The sequence below is a fragment of the Pygocentrus nattereri genome, chromosome 3, assembly GCF_015220715.1.
Source record: "Pygocentrus nattereri isolate fPygNat1 chromosome 3, fPygNat1.pri, whole genome shotgun sequence".
Taxonomy (NCBI): domain Eukaryota; kingdom Metazoa; phylum Chordata; class Actinopteri; order Characiformes; family Serrasalmidae; genus Pygocentrus; species Pygocentrus nattereri.
In genome coordinates, this window is record NC_051213.1 from 50803891 (window position 1) to 50829668 (window position 25778).

At 40.2% G+C, this 25778-nt stretch overlaps 1 protein-coding gene across 1 annotated transcript in view; it reads right to left on the reverse strand.

Moving 5' to 3' along the window:
* tnxba (tenascin XBa) overlaps positions 1-25778 on the reverse strand; it is a 27355-nt gene continuing 1577 nt past the window's right edge. Inside the window, exons 2-14 of the mRNA XM_017688121.1 lie at positions 23940-24557; positions 19536-23174; positions 17990-18112; positions 16411-16554; positions 16206-16325; positions 15948-16103; positions 9071-9195; positions 8782-8914; positions 6647-6798; positions 5305-5401; positions 3243-3404; positions 1619-1782; positions 1-852 (exon numbers count right to left, since the gene is read on the reverse strand). Of these exons, the coding sequence (XP_017543610.1) occupies positions 766-852; positions 1619-1782; positions 3243-3404; positions 5305-5401; positions 6647-6798; positions 8782-8914; positions 9071-9195; positions 15948-16103; positions 16206-16325; positions 16411-16554; positions 17990-18112; positions 19536-23174; positions 23940-24459 (5622 nt within the window). The 5' untranslated portion in view covers positions 24460-24557 and the 3' untranslated portion in view covers positions 1-765. The remainder of the gene's footprint in view (positions 853-1618; positions 1783-3242; positions 3405-5304; positions 5402-6646; positions 6799-8781; positions 8915-9070; positions 9196-15947; positions 16104-16205; positions 16326-16410; positions 16555-17989; positions 18113-19535; positions 23175-23939; positions 24558-25778) is intronic.

Consider the following 25778-nt stretch of genomic DNA (forward strand, 5'->3'; position numbering starts at 1 on the left):
TCCAGAGAACACAGCTCCACTGCTCCACAGCCCAATGCTGGGGGGCTTCAGACCCCAATACACTCTAAAAAGATTTCTCTTCAAGGGTTATTTAGTAGAGATAATGTCTCTGTATGGAACCATGAACACTCAAAGAACCATTTGCACACTTAAATGGTTCTCTGCATGGTGAAATCATTCTTTGGCTTGATGGAAATTGTTCCACACAGCACCAAAACGGGTTCTGCTCTTGTTACGATGTCAAGCTTATAAGCAATAGAAGAACCTTTTTTGGGGCTATTTAGACTCACTTCTTCAATTAAACATGAAATAGTTCTAGAGAGCACTAAAAAAAGAACCATAGAATCATTTCACAATGCAAGGAACCATTTAAGCATGCACATGGTTCTTTGAGTGTGGAATGTCGTGTTTACTAAAGAACCCTCGAAGAACCACCTTTTAAGCGTGTAGCCCATGCATGGCCATTGGACATAGTGACTTTAGGGCATCCCGTTGTATTGGTCAGTGCTTTTCTATGGAGAGTAAAGCTTTGTCAGTAACAGGTGACCTTGAGGAAGCTGAGTTCAGTCAGTAGAAGGACTGTCTGGATACTTTTGGCCAATTAAATCTGGGATATAAAATCTGCGAAACCCACAGTTGATTTGTAGTATATTTGGCTCGATAGTGAAAGAGGTCAGCGTGCAGTAGAGCTGTGTGCAGCGTTGGCGTGTGGCCCGGCTGAGTGTTGGGGCTGGACAGTCTGAATCCACGGTGTGTTTTTAGCCCTCAGAGGTTCAGAGAGGCCGGCCGCAGCTTCATCTCAGTGAACGGGATGGAGACGTCTTTACCTTTCCAGTCTATCCACACCACTCCCTGAGAACCCAATACAAGCAGGAAACACGTCAGCGTTACCGATTATCACCCGTCAGGAGAAATGATCTGAAATCTAGTCGACATATCTAATATTTCTAATGTAGAGACTGAGACAATTTTTACTGGTTTTCACTAACGGTATGAAGTAAAATTCAAAACACTCATTCTTCAAGGGTTCTTTAGTAAAGTTAAAGGTTCTATTTAGAACTGTGAATTCTACATAGAACCATTTCACGCTTAAATGGTCCTTTGCATGGTGAAATAGTTCTTCAGATCGACAGAGAATGTGTTGTGTGTGGTTCTATGTAGCACCAAAAAGGGTTCTTCTACTGGTTACAAACTTGACATCATAACAATTAGAAGAACCTGCTGTGTAGAACCATATACAACACACTCTCCATCCATCTGAAGAACCATTTTACCATGTAAAGAGCCATTTAAGCATGAAATGGTTCCATGCAGGATAAATAGAACCATTCCCTTTTCTAAAGGAAGCTTAAAGAACCATATATTGGTATATTGGAAGATCATTTGGCTTGAAATCAGCAGAATTATCTGCCAGTATAGTCAGATCCTAAATCAGATCCTTTTACTAAATAAAATGACTTAAGACCAAAAACTGTCTAAAAAGCTTAAAATTCTAGATGCCTTGACTTGACCTGAGATCATTTCACTTGTGAAGGTGCCAGTGTGTGTAGTGGGTCCAGTAGACGAGTGTTAGGAACAGTGGATGAATGATGTCTGTATACTGTTAAGCCAGGTGTACCTGGTTCTCAGAGAAGGTGGCGTAGAGGCCGTTCAGATTGGCTTTGTAGCAGTTTTTATACCACCAGCCCCCCATGTAGGCCTTGGCACAGTGAATGCTGAGGGGGTTCGGGTCCTTATCTTTAGTGGAGAATGGACGACCGTTGTGGTACCTCATGGAATCCCCTGCAAACAGAGACGCACATGTGGAGAAATTACAGTTAAACTACAGTGTCCTGTCATTTATGTGTGAAGTCATCATAGATGGAAGGGTTTGATATGACAGTGACACTAATAATTACTATAAACAACAATCAGGCGTAACATTCTGACCACCTCCTTGTTTCTACCCCACTGTCCACTGTATCAGCTCCACTGACCGTTCAGTTCCCCTCTGTAGTTCTACAGTTACAGACTGTAGTCCATCTGTTTCTCTGATACTCTGTTACCCTGTTCTTCAGTGGTCAGGACCCCCATGGACCCTCACAGAGCAGGTACTGTTTGGGTGGTGGGTCATTCTCAGCACTGCAGTAACACTGACGTGGTGGTGGTGTGTTAGTGTGTGTTGTGCTGGTCTGAGTGGATCAGACACAGCAGTGCTGCTGGAGTTTTTAACACCTCAGTGTCGCTGCTGGACTGAGAACCAAAAATATCCAGCCGGCAGCGTCCTGTGGGCAGCATCCTGTGGGCAGCGTCCTGTGGGCAACGTATTGTGGGCGGCGTCCTGTGGGCAGCGTCCTGTGGGCAGCGTCCTGTGGGCAGCATCCTGTGGGCGGCGTCCTGTGGGCAGCGTCCTGTGGGCAGCGTCCTGTGACCACTGATGAAGGACTAGAGGATGACCAACACAAACTGTGCAGCAGCAGATGAGCTGTCGTCTCTGACTTTACATCTACAAGGTGGACCCACAAGGTAGGAGTGTCTAATAGAGTGGACAGTGAGTGGGGAAGAACCTTTCCTGTTCCAGCAGGACTGAGCCCCAGAGCACAAAGCAGCTGCATAAAGACATGGTTTGACCAGTTTGGTGTGGAGGAACAACAGTGGCCTGCACAGAATGCTGACCTCACCCCCACTGAACACCTTTGGGATGAACTAGAACGGAGATTCTGAGCCAGACGGACTGAATGGACACACATTCTCAAAGACACTCTCCAACACCTTGTAGCTTCCCAGAAGAGTGGGGGCTGTTATAGACTCAAAGGTGGGCACCTCAATATTAACGTCCATGGTTCTGGAAGGGGACACCCAACAAGCTCATATAGGGGTGGTGGGGTCGGTGTCCACATACATTTGGCCATATAACATATAGATCATTGCTGGATCAAAGCCTCATAACTTTTGATGTAAGTTAATGTAAAAAGGCTTTATGTTAAGTCATTTTAAACGGCCTCTACTGACCCGTTTTGACATGGCGTAAAAAGCAGCTGGTGTTTTGACAGAAGATAGAGATCAGTGGAGTCTTTGGCTCAGCACTGTGCTGCAGCAGAACGTCAAAAATCTGGCATTGTTTTGGTAGAAGAAAGAAAACATATTTGACTGAGTGAAAACCTTGTGGCTGGTCCCGCACGAAAAGATCAACAAGCTGTTTGTTTTTGTTTTTAAAGCTGGCTGAACAGCGTGTTCTGTTTGTGTTCCCCCCGTGTTCTCACCCGCAGTGCCGGAGTACCCAGATAGCGTGATGGCGTAGTGATTGGCCTCTGATCCCACAGTGAAGTTGGAGTAGTGAGCGAAGGCCGTGTCATTCCCGTAACGCAGGTCGATCCTCAGGCTCATCGGGGTCAGGCTGGTCAGACTGTGGAGGACATCGTTTCCTGAAGGAGGGAGATGAGCCTTAAGAACGTGGAATATTATGGCACGGTGGGAATATGTTTGGGTATCTACACAGAAAATGCATAGCGAGACATTCTGTATACACTCGTGTGCAAAAGTTGGGGCACCCAAGGACAAATTGCGTGTGAAAATAATACACGAATGCACGTTTTAAGATAGGATGATACTTTACTGGCCATTTTCAGAGACATTCATCCAGTGCCAACCCACTCAAACAAGTTCTGCTAGTAAAGCAACAAATTCGAGTATTATACTGAGTTGGTTAAAACTGGTTTATCTGGGCAGTTAGTGTGTTTATAACTTTACAACTTTAGAATAAACGCAAATAATCATGAATACAGTCGTCAGAACATGGTTTTCAGTAAAGTTATGAGTGTGTAGGTTAGAAGAGCACAGGTCTGGTTCCTGACTTCTCTCTGATCTCCAGCCAGCGCAATGACTTGTTCAGTTCCATGACCAGATTTAATTTAATGCAGTATTGATTAGATAAAGCCGGTATTGGATGGTGACTGTAAATACTGGACTTAGGAGATAATTATGACAGAAACTCACACAGAGCAGCTACAATAGGCTGTTTGTGTTTATTCTAATGTTAGAATTGTTTAGCAGATCGTTTGGTCAGATGACTAAAGCTACGTCCACATTACAAGCCTCGTTACTCAAATCCGATCTCTCTGACTCGACGGTTCGCCCTCGTTCAGGTCAGAGACTCAGACCGGTCATTAATGTGATGAACCGGCCTGAACTGACCCTCATGAGCTCCTCCTACTCAGTGACGTCACGTGACTGAATCACTGCATCATCAGCACAAACTAACGAGCAGAACGAGCTTCGCTGAGAAGATCATTAACTCTGATCAGCTCTCAGCTTCATTATTAGAGCCAGACGGAGGAGAAAAAGGTGAGATGAGCTGCTTTTCCACTGTTCACAGGCTTTAACATCTGGTCGGCGCTGTTGCCATGGTAACGCTGAACGACGACGGGAAAAAAGCACACAAATTCCGATCTGAGCGTCACATCAAGGTCAAATGGCCACGAATCGGATACGCATCCTGATTCCTAGGACCACATATGAAAGTGGCTCAGGTTGGATTTGAAAAGATCAGATTTGTGTCCACACAGCGCTGAAAACACCAGATCCGAGTCACGTTAGGGCAGGAAACATCGGATCTGCGCCGCTTCAGCCTGGAAATGTGAACGCATCCTGAGACTGAATCTGATTATGTAATAATACATCATTAGTGTTTCCTCCTACTGTATCAACATTCCATGAATGACCAACTGAAATGGTCCAAAATGATTGGGAATAAAATTGTGCTACATTAGCGTTCATTAAAGGAATGTTTTAGAGAGTTAAAGAGTTAAATATTAGGTTTTCTCCCTCGATATTGAGGATACACATTTTTAAAATCATTGATTGAACCATGTCTAGTGACACTACGCCATAAGTCCAGCAGTGGATGTCTTCAAATACTCAAAAACGGGCTTTCTCGACCACAAGTGGGCCCTTGTGGTCCTCAGGCCTATACTGAGAAGGAGCCAGTGGTCCATAGTGGGCTACTGAGGGTACTTTATCATTAAAATCAATGAAAAACACATTAATACAGCCATCCAACAATGGTGCTTCATCTAGAAACAAAACGTACTGCCCCAAAGTCTCAATAGTCCTTACTGTAGATATAAACAAGCCTAATCTGTAGATGTGTAATGTTCAGAGGCGTGTTGTGGAACCCAAAAGTTGCTTTTTTAAGCCAAAAGGTTTTTTGTTGTTGTCCTGTCGGCCTTCATGCCCTCTAGTGATAAATAGGTGGACCTTGGGGTGGAAAAGGTCGAGACCCTCGGCTTTAAAACACACATTTTGATTGTAAACTGAAAATCTTACCAAGCCAAAACTCTGCGGTCAGGAGACCGAAGCCTTTACTGTAATCTCTCCATCCTCTGAAGAAATCTGTAGATCCATCGACTCTCCGCTGGAAGACCTAGAAAACACGCTTAAAATGTGGGGGTGATCACAGCAAGAGCGCTCCATGCTGGTCTGGTGCTGGTTTAGCTGGTCACCCAGCACGGTCATACCAGTAACCTAAACACAGCATATCACTGCTGTTGGAAGAAAACCTCGTTTTTCAGATTTTGTGATGATTTAAAAACGCCTGTTGTTCTTTACTTTGTGTGTAAATTTCATGATGAATGGACCAAAAGAAACGGCCCAAAATGACGTGGAAAGACGTCTGGTTCCATTGACTTCCATTAAAAGTAAAGTCGTTTTTTTCTTTCTCCTGTAAAGTCACAATTTTGGAGATACGAGGTTTTCTTCCGACAGCAGTGACATGCTGGTCATATTAGAAACAGGTCAAGATAAGTTTACTCACAAATTTATATTGAAGACGTAAATAAGAAGTAAGTTAGTTTGGGAAACGTATCTATTTTACAGTATCTTATCTTAAGTTAGGGAATCCTGAACTTCTCAGTTAAACTGTTCTGTCTGTTACCTAGCAACCAGTGATATGTGCACAGCACTAATGTAAACATAATCAAAATAAGGTAAAGAATGTAAGTTAGCAAAAAAAACAACAAAACAAAACCGTAGTGTGATTAACTGGAAGCTGGAAAAAGTTCAAATTCAACTTGAACTTCTTATTGTGATAGCGCCCCCTGCTGTTTAACATGGTCTCTGATTATGAGGAAAGTCCCACCCTTCAGTAAAAAGAGCCAATCGGCTTCCTGGTTAAGCTGCTAGCAGGATAAGCTGTTTCAGTTTCATGCTCTTCAAAGAAAGACCAGTCTGGCCTTGTATGACTGGACTTTCCTAGAAAGATTCTGCTTTAGCCGAGCGCGCTAACGTTCCTCCTCCTAATAAACACTCGTTCAGCTCCGCCTCCTCATTATTCACCACCATCACTGTAATATTTCATCATCAACATCAACAACACAGGAAGGTGATCAGAGTACCCCCTGCTCATTATCAGAGCGCCCCCTGCTGTTTATCAGAGCGTCGATGCTCTCAGTTTCAGTCTCCATTTCCCAAATGCTTTAGCCAAGCGTGCTAACGTTCCTCCTCCTAATAAACAGACACACGTTCAGCTCCGCCTCCTCGTTATTCACCACCATCACTGTAATATTTAGTTTTAGTCTAGTTAGGACATTTGTGTGGTGCAGTTTTCTGATCTGGAGTTCTGATCTGATCTGATCCAAACACAACATGTGTTGCTGCAGGTCCAGCGTACCGTCCAGCCTCCTCCCTCGGTGTCCATATCACAGTAAACCCACACGGGCTCTCCGTCCTTCCCCTCGGGGTAAACCTCAGCCTCTCCGGACTCCTTCACCCCGTTCAGCTGCACCTGAGAGCAGTCTGTGGGGAACGGGTACGGCACCTGCGCTGGAGGACAGGACGGAGCGGACCGGGCAGAGTTAGAGGAGCCACAGCTAAACCAACATCAGCTAGATGCTTAAAAAAGCTGGTTCTTTAAGGTTCTTTAGTAAAGAAAATGGTGTTATGTAGAACCTATGAGCACTCAAAGAACCCTTTACATGATTAAAAGGTTCTTTGCATGGTGAACGGGTTCTCCTTTTTGAAAATGGTGCTATATATTGTAACAAGCTTGACATCATAACCATAGCAGAACCCTTTTGGTGCTACATAGAACCATTTTCACAAAACTTCTGTATAGGACCATACACAACACATTCTCCCTCAGTCTGAAGAACCATTTCACCATGAAAAGATCGACTTCATTTATCTTTAATTTATTTTGTTATTGCTGTTTTTATTGATTTGTTTACCTTAATAATCCTTTGTTTGACTGTTTTAGTTTGTCTATTCATCCTTTTGTGTTGAAATCTTGGTTTTATTTCATATTTTTCCTTCTTAATCAAATATGAATTCTTTTGCTGTTTATCCCGTCTAGTCTTCCCGTTCCTTTGTTTTCTGTTCTTTTGTTTGTTTCAGTTAAACTGGTTTAAATTCCATTTTAATTTCTTTTTCGTTGTAATCGCTTGGCTATTTAATCATGTCTAGGGTTCTTCGAGTTTTTATGGCTGCATGTAGAACCATTTCCTGTTCTAAAGAACCTGTGAAGAACCATTTTAAGAGTGTAGAGCAGTGGATCAGCTTTCTGGGATTAAGTGATTTGCAGGTTTATTGTAACGATGTTAACAGTCTCAACCCACATTAATTAAGATTAATTGTGTTTTATTGCAAAGCAAATGTTTGTCACACAGTGGAGAAGGTTTTCATGGACATTTAAGCTCAGCACTTTCTACCATCAGCCCATAATGCAGAAGGTTATTCAGCGCCACCAGACTCAGGAAAACGTCCTTCACACGTCCTTATTAAAGAAGGCCGAGAGGAAGACGTCGTGCTCTGAGACGCATAAGCTGGACGTCCGTCCCACCGCCGTCTTTTAAAGATCAGAGCATGAACTTCGTCTCCTCTGCAGACCAGTTTCTGCTCCGCCGTGTTGAACGGTATAAACTCTCACTGTGACGCGACGCTCATGCAGAACGGACTGAAACTTTCCGATAGGGAATGTAATCGGATACAGGCGCTTACACGGATATTATTCTCCTATTTAACTGATTATTTACAGGATTACCCACCTCGATCAGTCAGAGAGGAACTGTATTCCAAACTAACTTCCCAATTAATTTTATCTGTTAGCTTGTTCTAATCTGAGAGTCGTTTCTGAGGTTTGAGTAATACACTCTTTTGAAGACTGATTTGAAGACAGTTACTGCAGCTCCGGGCAAGTGTGCTCACTGCCCCTAATGTGTGTGTTCACTAGTGTGTATGTGGTGTTTCACTTCACGCATGGGTTAACTAATAGGGGTCACTTAATCCTAATCTACATAAGCTTGTCATGACAACTGACATAACCCTACATAACTTTTTATAAATGCTTATTTCAATGGGTGTAAGATTAGATTTCCCGGTTTTGTCCAAAGTTATCTAAAGTAGTCTTTATGACAGATGACTCCTACTGGAATATGTATTTATAATCATTTATGCCCGGTTATGTCAGTTGCTTGTGATGACAAGCTTATGTCGGCTTATGAACAGAACCTTACAGTAAAGTGGTACCTGCTATTTTCAGTGTTCTCCCTTAATTGACTGTAGGTTTCCTTCAAGATGCATCACAGGGCTTTTTTTCTAGTATTTAAACCAGAAAACCTCCAGCACCACTGAATGATGCGAGGAAGTGTGTTTATTGTAAATGTTTTATTGTGTCTACAGGGTTCCTTTAAGCCTGTATATGTGGAATATGGATTTTTATCCAAATATGTCGAAGTATCTCCCATATCTCCCAGCTGTACTGACTGTAATGATCCTGAAGGAGGAATGTCGCTCAGCTCAATGATTTACCGGTGCTGAAAGCAGTGGAGACGATGCTGACGTACTGTCCTTCGCGCTCTCCGTCCACTCTCACGGTGTAGTTAGAAAACGGCACCAGATCGGTCAGCTCGTACCGGGTCACAGCCGGGGTCAGGACCACCTCCTGTTCATTTACAAGGCATGAAATATGTTAGCATTATCCATTAATTATGACACACACTGTGTCAAAAAGTAGACACTAAATTAAAGATTTAAAACGAAGTATTTAATATGATGGGAAAACAGCACAGCTGAATATGTGCACGTTTTAGATATTCACCTTAACGTCCTCTCCGCGCTGATATGTCAGCCGGAAGCTTCGGAAAGCCAAACGTGGAGACTTCCATGAAATCACAGCTGAATTGAAGTTGACTTCACTGGGTGTCACAGCCTGGAGCTTCACTCCTAAAATCACACTCAAAAATAATAAAAATAAAAATATAAGATCGAAACATTCATACCGGATTAAAATCACTCCACAATTATTACAGTCAGACTGTAAATCTACACGCTGCAGATTCATACTGGATTAAAATCACTCCACAATTATTACAGTCAGACTGTAAATCTACACGCTGCAGATTCATACTGGATTAAAATCACTCCACAATTATTACAGTCAGACTGTAAAACTACACACTGCAGATTCACACTGGATTAAAATCACTCCACAATTATTACAGTCAGACTGTAAAACTACACACTGCAGATTCATACTGGATTAAAATCACTCCACAATTATTACAGTCAGACTGTAAAACTACACACTGCAGATTCATACTGGATTAAAATCACTCCACAATTATTACAGTCAGACTGTAAAACTACACACTGCAGATTCATACTGGATTAAAATCACTCCACAATTATTACCATCAGACTGTAAAACTACACACTGCAGATTCATACTGGATTAAAATCACTCCACAATTATTACCATCAGACTGTAAAACTACACGCTGCAGATTCATACTGGATTAAAATCACTCCCCAATTATTACAGTCAGACTGTAAAACTACACGCTGTAGATTCATACTGGATTAAAATCACTCCACAATTATTACCGTCAGACTGTAAAACTACACACTGCAGATTCATACTGGATTAAAATCACTCCACAATTATTACAGTCAGACTGTAAAACTACACACTGCAGATTCATACTGGATTAAAATCCCTCCACAATTATTACAGTCAGACTGTAAAACTACACACTGCAGATTCATACTGGATTAAAATCACTCCACAATTATTACAGTCAGACTGTAAAACTACACACTGCAGATTCATACTGGATTAAAATCACTCCACAATTATTACCGTCAGACTGTAAAACTACACACACTGCAGATTCATACTGGATTAAAATCACTCCACAATTATTACCGTCAGACTGTAAAACTACACACTGCAGATTCATACTGGATTAAAATCACTCCACAATTATTACAGTCAGACTGAAAACTACACACTGCAGATTCATACCGGATTAAAATCACTCCACAATTATTACAGTCAGACTGTAAAACTACACACTGCAGATTCATACTGGATTAAAATCACTCCACAATTATTACAGTCAGACTGTAAAACTACACGCTGCAGATTCATACTGGATTAAAATCACTCCACAATTATTACCATCAGACTGTAAAACTACACACTGCAGATTCATACTGGATTAAAATCACTCCACAATTATTACCATCAGACTGTAAAACTACACGCTGCAGATTCATACTGGATTAAAATCACTCCCCAATTATTACAGTCAGACTGTAAAACTACACGCTGTAGATTCATACTGGATTAAAATCACTCCACAATTATTACCGTCAGACAGTAAAACTACACACTGCAGATTCATACTGGATTAAAATCACTCCACAATTATTACAGTCAGACTGTAAAACTACACACTGCAGATTCATACTGGATTAAAATCCCTCCACAATTATTACAGTCAGACTGTAAAACTACACACTGCAGATTCATACTGGATTAAAATCACTCCACAATTATTACAGTCAGACTGTAAAACTACACACTGCAGATTCATACTGGATTAAAATCACTCCACAATTATTACCGTCAGACTGTAAAACTACACACACTGCAGATTCATACTGGATTAAAATCACTCCACAATTATTACCGTCAGACTGTAAAACTACACACTGCAGATTCATACTGGATTAAAATCACTCCACAATTAGTACAGTCAGACTGAAAACTACACACTGCAGATTCATACCGGATTAAAATCACTCCACAATTATTACAGTCAGACTGTAAAACTACACACTGCAGATTCATACTGGATTAAAATCACTCCACAATTATTACAGTCAGACTGTAAAACTACACGCTGCAGATTCATACTGGATTAAAATCACTCCACAATTATTACAGTCAGACTGTAAAACCACACACTGCAGATTCATACTGGATTAAAATCACTCCACAATTATTACAGTCAGACTGTAAATCTACACGCTGCAGATTCATACTGGATTAAAATCACTCCACAATTATTACAGTCAGACTGTAAAACTACACACTGCAGATTCATACTGGATTAAAATCACTCCACAATTATTACAGTCAGACTATAAAACTACACGCTGCAGATTCATACTGGATTAAAATCTCTCCACAATTATTACCATCAGACTGTAAAACTTCACACTGCAGATTCATACTGGATTAAAATCACTCCACAATTATTACAGTCAGACCGTAAAACTACACACTGCAGATTCATACTGGATTAAAATCACTCCACAATTATTACAGTCAGACTGTAAAACTACACACTGCAGATTCATACTGGATTAAAATCCCTCCACAATTATTACAGTCAGACTGTAAATCTACACACACTGCAGATTCATACTGGATTAAAATCACTCCACAATTATTACAGTCAGACTGTAAAACTACACACTGCAGATTCATACTGGATTAAAATCCCTCCACAATTATTACAGTCAGACTGTAAATCTACACACACTGCAGATTCATACTGGATTAAAATCACTCCACAATTATTACCGTCAGACTGTAAAACTACACACACTGCAGATTCATACTGGATTAAAATCACTCCACAATTATTACCGTCAGACTGTAAAACTACACGCTGCAGATTCATACTGGATTAAAATGACTCCACAATTATTACAGTCAGACTGTAAAACTACACGCTGCAGATTCATACTGGATTAAAATCACTCCACAATTATTACAGTCAGACTGTAAAACTACACACTGCAGATTCATACCGGATTAAAAACACTCCACAATTATTACAGTCAGACTGTAAAACTACACACTGCAGATTCATACTGGATTAAAATCACTCCACAATTATTACAGTCAGACTGTAAAACTACACACTGCAGATTCATACTGGAATAAAATCACTCCACAATTATTACAGTCAGACTGTAAAACTACACACTGCAGATTCATACCGGATTAAAATCCCTCCCCAATTATTACAGTCAGACTGTAAAACTACACACACTGCAGATTCATACTGGATTAAAAGCGCTCCACAATTATTACAGTCAGACTGTAAAACTACACACTGCAGATTCATACTGGATTAAAATCACTCCACAATTATTACAGTCAGACTGTAAAACTACACACTGCAGATTCATAGTGGATTAAAATCACTCCACAATTATTACAGTTAGACTGTAAAACTACACGCTGCACATTCATACTGGATTAAAATCACTCCACAATTATTACAGTCAGACTGTAAAACTACACACTGCAGATTCATACTGGATTAAAATCACTCCACAATTATTACAGTCAGACTGTAAAACTACACACTGCAGATTCATACTGGATTAAAATCACTCCACAATTATTACAGTCAGACTGTAAAACTACACACTGCAGATTCATACCGGATTAAAATCACTCCACAATTATTACAGTCAGACTGTAAAACTACACACTGCAGATTCATACCGGATTAAAATCACTCCACAATTATTACAGTCAGACTGTAAAAGTACACACTGCAGATTCATACCGGATTAAAATCACTCCACAATTATTACAGTCAGACTGTAAAACTACACACTGCAGATTCATACCGGATTAAAATCACTCCACAATTATTACAGTCAGACTGTAAAACTACACACTGCAGATTCATACTGGATTAAAATCCCTCCACAATTATTACAGTCAGACTGTAAAACTACACACACTGCAGATTCATACCGGATTAAAATCACTCCACAATTATTACAGTCAGACTGTAAAACTACACACACTGCAGATTCATACTGGATTAAAAGCGCTCCACAATTATTACAGTCAGACTGTAAAACTACACACTGCAGATTCATACTGGATTAAAATCACTCCACAATTATTACAGTCAGACTGTAAAACTACACACTGCAGATTCATACTGGATTAAAATCACTCCACAATTATTACCATCAGACTGTAAAACTACACACTGCAGATTCATACTGGATTAAAATCACTCCACAATTATTACAGTTAGACTGTAAAACTACACGCTGCAGATTCATACTGGATTAAAATCACTCCACAATTATTACAGTCAGACTGTAAAACTACACACTGCAGATTCATACTGGATTAAAATCACTCCACAATTATTACAGTCAGACTGTAAAACTACACGCTGCAGATTCATACTGGATTAAAATCACTCCAAAATTATTACAGTCAGACTGTAAAACTACACACTGCAGATTCATACTGGATTAAAATCACTCCACAATTATTACAGTCAGACTGTAAAACTACACGCTGCAGATTCATACTGCATTAAAATCACTCCACAATTATTACAGTCAGACTGTAAAACTACACGCTGCAGATTCATACTGGATTAAAATCACTCCACAATTATTACCGTCAGACTGTAAAACTACACGCTGCAGATTCATACTGGATTAAAATCTCTCCACAATTATTACAGTCAGACTGTAAAACTACACGCTGCAGATTCATACTGGATTAAAATCACTCCACAATTATTACAGTCAGACTGTAAAACTACACACTGCAGATTCATACTGGATTAAAATCACTCCACAATTATTACAGTCAGACTGTAAAACTACACACACTGCAGATTCATACTGGATTAAAATCACTCCACAATTATTACAGTCAGACTGTAAAACTACACACTGCAGATTCATACTGGATTAAAATCACTCCACAATTATTACAGTCAGACTGTAAAACTACACACTGCAGATTCATACTGGATTAAAATCACTCCACAATTATTACAGTCAGACTGTAAAACTACACACTGCAGATTCATACTGGATTAAAATCACTCCACAATTATTACAGTCAGACTGTAAAACTACACACTGCAGATTCATACTGGATTAAAATCACTCCACAATTATTACAGTCAGACTGTAAAACTACACACTGCAGATTCATACCGGATTAAAATCCCTCCACAATTATTACAGTCAGACTGTAAAACTACACACACTGCAGATTCATACTGGATTAAAAGCGCTCCACAATTATTACAGTCAGACTGTAAAACTACACACTGCAGATTCATACTGGATTAAAATCACTCCACAATTATTACAGTCAGACTGTAAAACTACACACTGCAGATTCATACTGGATTAAAATCACTCCACAATTATTACAGTTAGACTGTAAAACTACACGCTGCACATTCATACTGGATTAAAATCACTCCACAATTATTACAGTCAGACTGTAAAACTACACACTGCAGATTCATACTGGATTAAAATCACTCCACAATTATTACAGTCAGACTGTAAAACTACACACTGCAGATTCATACTGGATTAAAATCACTCCACAATTATTACAGTCAGACTGTAAAACTACACACTGCAGATTCATACTGGATTAAAATCACTCCACAATTATTACAGTCAGACTGTAAAACTACACACTGCAGATTCATACCGGATTAAAATCACTCCACAATTATTACAGTCAGACTGTAAAACTACACACTGCAGATTCATACCAGATTAAAATCACTCCACAATTATTACAGTCAGACTGTAAAACTACACACTGCAGATTCATACCGGATTAAAATCACTCCACAATTATTACAGTCAGACTGTAAAACTACACACTGCAGATTCATACCGGATTAAAATCACTCCACAATTATTACAGTCAGACTGTAAAACTACACACTGCAGATTCATACCGGATTAAAATCACTCCACAATTATTACAGTCAGACTGTAAAACTACACACTGCAGATTCATACCAGATTAAAATCACTCCACAATTATTACAGTCAGACTGTAAAACTACACACTGCAGATTCATACCGGATTAAAATCACTCCACAATTATTACAGTCAGACTGTAAAACTACACACTGCAGATTCATACTGGATTAAAATCACTCCACAATTATTACAGTCAGACTGTAAAACTACACACTGCAGATTCATACCGGATTAAAATCCCTCCACAATTATTACAGTCAGACTGTAAAACTACACACACTGCAGATTCATACCGGATTAAAATCACTCCACAATTATTACAGTCAGACTGTAAAACTACACACACTGCAGATTCATACTGGATTAAAAGCGCTCCACAATTATTACAGTCAGACTGTAAAACTACACACTGCAGATTCATACTGGATTAAAATCACTCCACAATTATTACAGTCAGACTGTAAAACTACACACTGCAGATTCATACTGGATTAAAATCACTCCACAATTATTACAGTCAGACTGTAAAACTACACGCTGCAGATTCATACTGGATTAAAATCACTCCACAATTATTACCGTCAGACTGTAAAACTACACGCTGCAGATTCATACTGGATTAAAATCTCTCCACAATTATTACAGTCAGACTGTAAAACTACACGCTGCAGATTCATACTGGATTAAAATCACTCCACAATTATTACAGTCAGACTGTAAAACTACACACACTGCAGATTCATACTGGATTAAAATCACTCCACAATTATTACAGTCAGACTGTAAAACTACACACTGCAGATTCATACTGGGTTAGAATCACATAAAGACAGGGATAAAATGTTGCTGGTCATTGAAACGACTTCCTGTTTCTTAATAAATGTCTTACCGCTTGTTGTTGAGAAGGCTGTGGAGATGGACCTGCTCTGGAGGTTATTGATTTGGCTGATTATCTTCACTGTGTAGAGGGTGAATCTGTGAAGGTCCCTCAGCTGGTGCTCCACTGAACTTCCAGACAACATGACCGTCACGGTCACATTAGGGGCTGTAAAGAAGGAAAAGCTGGATTAGACAGGAAACGAACAAAGCTAGAAGACAGAGCTCGTCAGGATGAAGGACCCTCAAACCAAAACTGAGCTCCACTCACACTTTGCAGACCCATAGCTGAGGATGTAATGGTCAACTTTAGCTCCAGCAGGCTTCCATATTAGCAGAGCTTTAGAGTCTGTGATGTTCACCGCCTGAAGGTCAGCAGGAGGGTCAGGAACTAGAAGAGATACCGCTTGAAATCACTCTGAAATAGCACTTTCTAATATACTGTAAACCTTTAACCTCTCTGACGTATGGTATACCTGTAATAACGGAGGCTGTGATTGGCTCGCTCTCCATTGTTTCCAGAAGTGACCTCACACTAATTTCATAAGAGGAACCAGCAGACAGTTTGGAAATGAGAACGTGGGACAGCTGGGAATCTACAGACATGGATCCAGTCTCTCCTGAGATGAAAACATGGAAATAAAGCAATATTTACCTCACACTATAGCAGCAGAACATTTTAAGAACACTAATGTCCAAAAATATCCAGACACCCCTTTCTTCTTCTGTAACGAAGGTGTTAATAGTGAGTCTGCTGCAGTAACAGCCTCTACTTTTCTGGGAAGGCTTTACAGTCAATGCTGAACATTGCTGTGAGGGTTTGATTGAGCCTTAGTGAGGTCATGTACTGATGTTGGATAGTCAGTTCTTGATCACTAACTCATCCCAAAGATGTTCAGTGGTGTTTCATCATTCCAACCCATTCAAAAAGTGCTCAGAGGAGTTTTATCACTCCAACTCATGCCAAAAGTGTTCAGTGGAGCTTTATCATTCTAACCCATTCCAAAGGAGTTCAGTGGAGCTTCATCAATCAAACCCATTCCAGAGATGTTCAACGGAGCTTCATTATTCCAACCCATTCCAAAGATGTTCAATGGAGCTTCATTATTCAAATCCATTCCAAAGCAGTTCATTGGAGCTTCATCATTCCAACCCATTTCAAAGATGTTCAGTGGAGCTTCATCTCTCCAATCCATTCCAAATATGTTCAATGGAGCTTCATTATTCACACACATTCCAAAGATGTTCACTGGCACTTCATTATTCAAATCCATTCCAAAGGAGTTCAGTGGAGCTTCATTTCTCCAACCCAATTCAAAAAGTGCTCAAGGGAATTGACTCACTGCAACTCATCCTAAAGGTGTTTAGTAGAATTTCATCATTCTAACCCATTCCAAAGATATTCAATGGAGCTTCATTACTCAAAGTTATTCCAAAGATGTTCAAAGGAGCTTCATCATTCACATTCATTCCAAAGATGTTCCATGGAGTTTCATTACTTAAACCCATTCCAAAGATGTTCAATGGAGCCTTTTTAATCAAATCCATTCCAAAGATGTTCAGTGGAGCTTCATCATTCCAACCCATTCCAAAGGTGTTCAATGGAGCTTCATTACTTAAACCCATTCCAAAGGTGTTCAATGGAGCCTTTTTAATCAAATCCATTCCAAAGATGTTCAGTGGAGCTTCATCATTCCAACCCATTCCAAAGATGTTCAGTGGTGCTTCATCATTCCAAACCATTCCAAAGGTGTTCAATGCAGCTTCATCACAGACAACTTTGATTGTTTCAAGAAATAGTACTTAAAACAAGTGAAATTATCCACCAGTGGAATATGACAATTTCTCTAGATAAAATCCTTATAATAATTTTAAAAAACAAGTTAAATCTTCTCATAATAGATATTTAACATTATTTCACTTGCCAAGGTCTCATTTTATGCATTTCAACACCTCCATCAGCAATGGGAGCACATTAACGTAGCTAAGACAACTAATTCAAAGAGACGTCTGGATAATTTTGGACATGTAAAGGATCACAGCCATCCACAGTACCATTGGCAGTGCTGGTGTATGTGACCCTGAACCCTGTGACGATGCTTTTAGGCTTGGTCCAGGACACAGAGAGAGATGTTTCTGTGATATTGCTGAACATCAGGTCTGTCGGGGGTTCAGGACCTGCAGAAGGACAACAAACAACAGTGTGACCATTGACAACACAGCATGAGGAACATCACAGACTAGTAGAGAGATGTTTAACTGTATTTGAGAACCTTTCATGTCCAAATACTGTACATGGGACATTTAGTCTGCAATAAAAACCACCATCTCAAAAAAGTCATTATGTAGTGAAAGTCTGCAGTGAAAGAGACTGGGTTCCAACTTTTAGTTGACAGGCAAGGTGAACAAATGTTCTTGTTGATAAAAATCATGGACCACGTGGCTCACACTAGCATCTAAAACCACTCTGGTTGCAGATAAATGTTAAACATGGTGCTAATCTGCACATCCTGAGCAACTTGGTAGGAAGCTGTAAATAAAACAGGAAAAGTTTGATGAGTACAGAATGATGAACAGAGCTGATACTAAAGAGAGAACAGTAGAACATCAATGATTAGGGTTTACACTGCAAAAATGAATTCTTAGCAAGTGAAAACATCTTAAATGAAGTTTTATCTGACATCATGAAATTGCTATAAAAGCATTTTTAAGTATTAAGTATTAAAAATAAGTATTTTTATCTAGTGAAGGTGGCATATCATTTGACCTGTTTTGAGAAATAGTGAAAATATTTTTGCTTATTTCAAGAAATAATGCTTAAAACAAGTGAAATGATCTGCCAGTGGAATAAGACACTTTCATAAGATGAAATTTCTCAAAAAAGGAGAAATGTCATGAAAGAAGTGAAATAATCTTATAACATTCTTACCGCCGTCTCATTATGAGAAATATTAGTAATATGGGCTACTTTTAACATTTTCACTTGCTAGGATAATGTTTTGCAGTGTGATGAAATTAATATCTAGTACACTGCAAAAAACAGTGTCTTGTCAATCAAAAGGATCTTAAATGTAGGTAGAAAAAAATAAACATTTTTCCTGGTGAGATTGCTGGAAGATTAATTTAAGATTATTTGACTTATTTTTAGGCATGTTTTAGTTGTTTTGAGTAATTTATCAAGTAAAATTATTTCACTATATTGGTTTGTTTTATGCTTGAAACCAGCAAATTGATCTGCCAGTACAGTGAGATAATTTTACTCCAAAAATTACTCAAAACAAGTGAAAAGTGTCTAGAAATAAGATGGATACTCTTATAATAAGTGCACAACCATCTCAAAATGGGAAATATTAGATATTTCGACTAGATTTCAGTTGACAATAGACCATTTTTTGCAGTGTATATCTCATGCGAATAGATTATATACATATATATATATATATATATATATATATATATATATATATATATATATATATATATATATATATATATATAAATATTAATAATTACCATTTTATTCAGCAGTCATTCAACAAGAAACCCTCACTATCTTCACGTGTACTGCAGTGAAGCCTGTATAAGTAACATGAGAGTTTACCTGTGGAGACGAAGAGCCGCTGGAGTTTGGAAGCTCCACCAGTCCTGGAACTGTACAGGGACACTAAGTACCGTGTCTGGGGCTGAAGGTTCCTGAAATTAAATGAGCGAGCGGTTCCTGACAGATCCTGGGAGAACTTCTTTGTGCTCTTCCTGTCAGCTTTTCCACTGTGGGCTTTGGAAGTTCTGTTTGAACCGTGGATCTCGGCCTCATTCCCAGCAACAGTTCCTTTATCCTCTGCTTCCTGGACATCATCCTCATCTGTACCTGCAGCTGCAACTTCCCTCCATGTTACTGTGAAGTTCCTGAAGGCTCCTTGAGGGGCTTCCCATGTGATAACAAAGCTGGTGGCAGTGATATTGTGAACCTCCACAGATCTGAAGTATAACTTGGTGGTTTTAGCATCAGCGTTGGCGACACCTACACCACCCTCCACTTTCGTCTTCATAGACTCTCTCAGAGACGTCATCACTTCCTGCTTCTTGTCTTTTTCAGAGGGAAGTGTGATGGTGGCATCTGCCTTTTTCTTTGATGATGCCTCTTTAAGAAGCGTGGCATTTACCTGGGATACATTTCCTGTAGAAACTGTCATGTTTACATGTTTTTCCACCTTTTTCCTTCCAGATGTTACTCCTTTGAGAGATACCGTCTCACTGACATGGGATAGCTTTTCTTTTTCAGTAGAAACCAGTATGTCTACGCCGCTCACTGCTTTTTTCGTTTTATCTCCAACATCCTTCAGAGCTGTCGTCTCACTGCTTTGTCGTAACGTCTTGTCTTTGCTATGAGATGCTGTTGTGTTTCCATGGCTCTCTAGCTTTTCCTTCCTGGCCGTTCTTTCTCCAAGACCTCCTGTAACATTACCCTGGAGTTGTTTCTTGCTTTTGTCATCAGAAACGATGATGGTGCTCGCTCTCTTCTTTCCAGAAGCTTCCTCACTGGCCTGATGCTGATTCTTGTCTTTTTCATCGGAAGACATTACATTTACATGCTTATCTACCTTTTTCTTGCCCACTTTTGGAAGTGTCCTGCCCTGGAGTTGAGTTCTGTCTTTTTCAATGGTAGTTGTGATATTTACATGCTTTTCAACTGTTTTCTTTCCAGATGCTTCTTCTCTGAGAACTGTGGCATTGACCTGTTGTGCCTTTTTGTCTTTTTCAGTGGAAGATGCCCTGTCTATTTGCTTTCCCACCTTTTTCTTGGCAGACAATCCTTCTTTAGAAAGTGTGGCATTGCTCTGGGATTGAGTTCTGTCTTTTTCAATGGAAGCCATTACATGTACATGCTTTTCAAGCTTTCTATTCACAGAAATTTCCTCTTTGAGAAGTGTGGCCTCGACCTGGTGAAGCTTTTTGTCTTTTTCAATGGAAGTGGCTGCATGCACTTGCTTTCCCAACTTTTTCTTGCCTTCTTTAGGAAGTGTTGCATTGCCTGGGAGTTGAGTTTTATCCTTTTCAATGGAAGGACTTAATTCTACATGTTTTTCCACCTTCTTCTTGCCAGATGATCCATCTTTAGGAAGTGTGGAATTTCCCGGGAGGTGAGTTTTATCCTTTTCAATTGAAGAACTTACTTCTACATGTTTTTCCACCTTCTTCTTGCCAGATGATCCATCTTTAGGAAGTGTGGCATTTCCCGGGAGTTGAGTTTTATCCTTTTCAATGGAAGAACTTACTTCTACATGTTTTTCCACCTTCTTCTTGCCAGATGATCCATCTTTAGGAAGTGTGGCATTTCCCAGGAGTTGAGTTTTATCCTTTTCAATTGAAGAACTTACTTCTACATGTTTTTCCACCTTCTTCTTGCCAGATGATCCATCTTTAGGAAGTGTGGCATTTCCCAGGAGTTGAGTTTTATCCTTTTCAATTGAAGAACTTACTTCTACATGTTTTTCCACCTTCTTCTTGCCAGATGATCCATCTTTAGGAAGTGTGGCATTTCCCGGGAGGTGAGTTTTATCCTTTTCAATGGAAGAACTTACTTCTACATGTTTTTCCACCTTCTTCTTGCCAGATGATCCATCTTTAGGAAGTGTGGCATTTCCCAGGAGTTGAGTTTTATCCTTTTCAATGGAAGAACTTACTTCTACATGTTTTTCCACCTTCTTCTTGCCAGATGATCCATCTTTAGGAAGTGTGGCATTGCCTGGGAGTTGAGTTTTATCCTTTTCAATGGAAGAACTTACTTCTACATGTTTTTCCACCTTCTTCTTGCCAGATGATCCATCTTTAGGAATTGTGGCATTTCCCAGGAGGTGAGTTTTATCCTTTTCAATGGAAGAACTTACTTCTACATGTTTTTCCACCTTCTTCTTGACAGATGATCCATCTTTAGGAAGTGTGGCATTGCCTGGAAGTTGAGTTTTATCCTTTTCAATGGAAGAACTTACTTCTACATGTTTTTCCACCTTCTTCTTGCCAGATGATCCATCTTTAGGAAGTGTGGCATTTCCCAGGAGGTGAGTTTTATCCTTTTCAATGGAAGAACTTACTTCTGCATGTTTTTCCACCTTCTTCTTGCCAGATGATCCATCTTTAGGAAGTGTGGCATTTCTCAGGAGGTGAGTTTTATCCTTTTCAATTGAAGAACTTACTTCTGCATGTTTTTCCACCTTCTTCTTGCCTGATGTTCCCTCTTTGAGAGTTGCTGTCTCATTGCCATGGTTTAACTTCTTGACTTTGGTGGAAGGAGTTGTCACATTCACATGGCTTTCAGGCTTCTTCTTATCACTTTTGGGTGCAGTCGTTATGTCGCTGTGGAGTAGGTTTTTATCCTTTTCAGATGATGTGACATTCAGATGACTGTCTATCTTCTTTTTTCCAGATGATCCTTCTTTAAGAGGAATGTCATTGCCCTGGAGTTGAGTTTTGACTTTCGCTACAGATGTTGTTACATTTACATATTTGTCCACCTTCCTCTTTCCTCCACCTTTAGGAAGCGTTGCATTGCCCTGCAGTTGGACTTTGTCTTTCTCAATGGAAACAGTCCCATGTCCGTGTTTCTCCACCGTTTGCCTTCCAGATGCTCCTCCTGTAACAGCCTTCTTGTCATTTTCTATGGATGTCACGTTGGACTGAGGAAGCTTCCCTTTTCCAGAACTTGCTGTAACGGTCACATTTGCTGAAGCTTTGGTCCCCTTTGCCAAGCTGGATAAGACTTTAGAGGTTCCATTCAGCTTCTTCTCAGTGCTTTGGGTCACGTTCTGGTTCACAGGCACGTCTTTAAGCTTTTCCTGCTTTGTGCCGAGTTTCTCTGATGATTCTTGTTTAGCCGACGCTTTTACCGTGACGCCACTTTGTGATTGTTTGTCTGATTCCATTTTTATGACTGTTGCTTTGCCTCGTGTTGCTTGCTCTAGACGTTTTCCATCTCTCAGAAGAACCTGGCCCTCGCTCCTGTCCCTCGTTTCATTGTCCTGGTCTCTGCCTGTCACCGTAGCTGTCTTAGTTGTACTTGGCTTTGCAGTCGGCTCTGCTTTCTTCTCTTTGTTTGGCTCTTTCTCATCATCCACTTTCTTCTCAAGGATCATCTTGTCTACCTTCGTCTTCTTCCCAATGGATGTGTCTTGTTTGACAGCGTCGCTCTCAGACACCCTCAAGGCCACCGTTTCCACGGTCAGCTTGCTTTTCTTGTCATCACCTGATTAACATGGGAAAAAGATATTAAAGAGAAAAACAGCTGACCCACCAGTGAGTTGAAATCAATGCATGCGTTCACAAATGTAAACAAACAAACAAACAAACAAATAAATACATGCTTTAATTGCTGCAATTAAATAATGATGAAATAATGAAATTGGTCTCTATCTCATCACTGAACCCCACCTAGAGTTGAAATTATGTTCTTTCTTGAAAGCAGTGGCTCTATATAGAACCATGAACACTCAAAGAAGCATTTGCATGCTTAAACAGTTCTTTGCATGGTGAAACTGTTCAGATTGATGGAGAACGTGTTGTATACGGTTCTATATAATACCAAAAAAGTTTTTCTGCTGTGATCTAAAGCTTGAAATCATAAACTTTTTGGTGCTGTATAGAACCATTGTAAAAAGGTTCTGTACAGAACCATATACAACATACTTCCATCAGTCTGAAGAACCATTTCACCATGCAGAGACTCATGGTTATGTATAGAATCAAAGTCGTTACTAAAGAACCCTGGCAGAACCATCATTTTAAGAATGTAGAACTCAAAGCTCTATATAGAACCATTCCCTTGTGTATGGTTCTATACAGCACCTAAAAGGGTTCTGCTATTGTTAGAATGTTAATGTCTATCAACCTGAAGAACATTTTACCATGCAAAGATCCCTTTAAGCAGGGACATGTTCATGGTTCTGTATTGAACCATTTTCTTTACTAAAGAACCCTTGGAGAACCTTTCTTAAGAGTGTGGTGTACTTACATTTCTTCTTCAGAGCGGTCATCTCCTTCTCCAGGAGCTCTACTCGGTCCTTTAGCGCCTCCATCTCAGCCTCACAGGTTCCACTGCATGTGCTGATATCCACGTTGATGTGGTGCTTCATCATCAGAGGAGAACCGGGCTTTATGTTCAGCTCCACCTGCTGGACTTTGGTAGCATCGGCCGCGTCCTTCTGAGGTTCCTTCTGGATGCAGCCTTCGCTGATGATGACTGTGATGGTGGAGCTTGATGGAGGGTTATCTTTGGAGGCTTTCTGAGCTTCATTACTCCCAGCAGGCTTTGCTGAAGGAGACTGACTGACCTCGCTGGCTTTTGAGGCAGCAACTGGAGAACTTTGAGTTTTTGGTTTGAGGTTCAGCGCTGAGGCGACTGGCTTTGGGAGAACATTGAGGTTGATAGCGTGAGGCGTTGGCTTGGTGGAGTTTCTCCTCTCGCCGATTGAGGCTTGAAGAGAGGGAGTGGGGGTTAGAAGGAAGATGAAGGCCAGAGAGATTAACATCATGAGCTGGGTGTACTGGAAGATCCACTTCACCAGAATCAGAGTTACTGAGGGATCCCTGTCGTTGCTTGAAGATACTGATGAGGAAACAGATCCAGAACCTGAAAAAGAAAGGAGGAACTGGTTTAATGAGAACTCACAGAGGCTCAAAATCATCTCAAATCTAGTTTAAATATCTAATATGTCTCATTTTGTGATGGTTGTCCAAATAGTAAATATTATTTAACTCGTTTCTAGATTTCTTTACTCATTTAAAGTAATTTTATTGAATAATTATCTCACTATATTGGCAGATAATTTGGCTTGTTTGGATATTTATCGATTAGATAAAAGATCCTTTCACTCTAAAAAATTTAGAGTGATTTAAGATTAAGTGACCCTTATTAGTCCCACAACGGGGAAATTTCATGTCATGTGCTGTCGGCTCTGGGGATCGAACCAGCGACCTTCCGGTCACAAGGCTGGATCCCTAACCCCCAGCCCACGACTGCCCCCATTTGAAGTGTAAGTCAGAGCCGTTCCCAGTGGTGGTGATGGGAACCAGACGTCCCTCTAAAAGCTCCTCACAGAAAGTTCCTCCATGAACTGGTTCTGAATTCACTGCCTGATGACTGAGATGCTGTTTTATGAGAGTTTAGAGAACTTCAACTCCATTCATGGTGGAGGGAGACATGCAGGGCGCTGTGCGGCAAAATAGTCCCCAAAGAAAACTCATTATTCCAGATTTTCCACTGTTTTCCATCATCAACATTCCATATAAGCTCAGAAGACTCGTGTAGGTTCTCTGGTGGTTCTGGATGGTAAATAAAGTGTCTATATCTGTGTTGTAGTCATGGCGACGCCGGGTTCCCATCACCACCACTGTAAAGCAGAGGTGTCAAATCCAGGTTCAGAAAGTAAAAATTCTTCCCAGGATTTTGTTCCAACAGGCTGGACAGCTCTGCTGGTGGTGTGATCTAACTAGAGAAGCCAGCCTGTTGGAACAAAATCCTGGGAAGAATTTTTACTTTCTGAACCTGGATTTGTCACCTCTGCTAAAGACGTCTGGCCCTGCTAGAATAACCAGTGAAACGAGCGTATGCTGTGTTCTGGATGCTGGTTTGCTGGTCAACCACAATGACCATGGAGCTATTTGACCATATATTCTGTACACAAATCAAAAGGCATGCATTTATGAATGTTAATGTAAATATATGTTGTGTCAAATATTGGACATATTCACCAACCAGGCGTAACATCCTGACCACCTCCTTGTTTCTCCTCTCACTGTCCACTTTATCAGCTCCACTTACTGTATAGCTGCACTCTGTAGTTCTACAGTT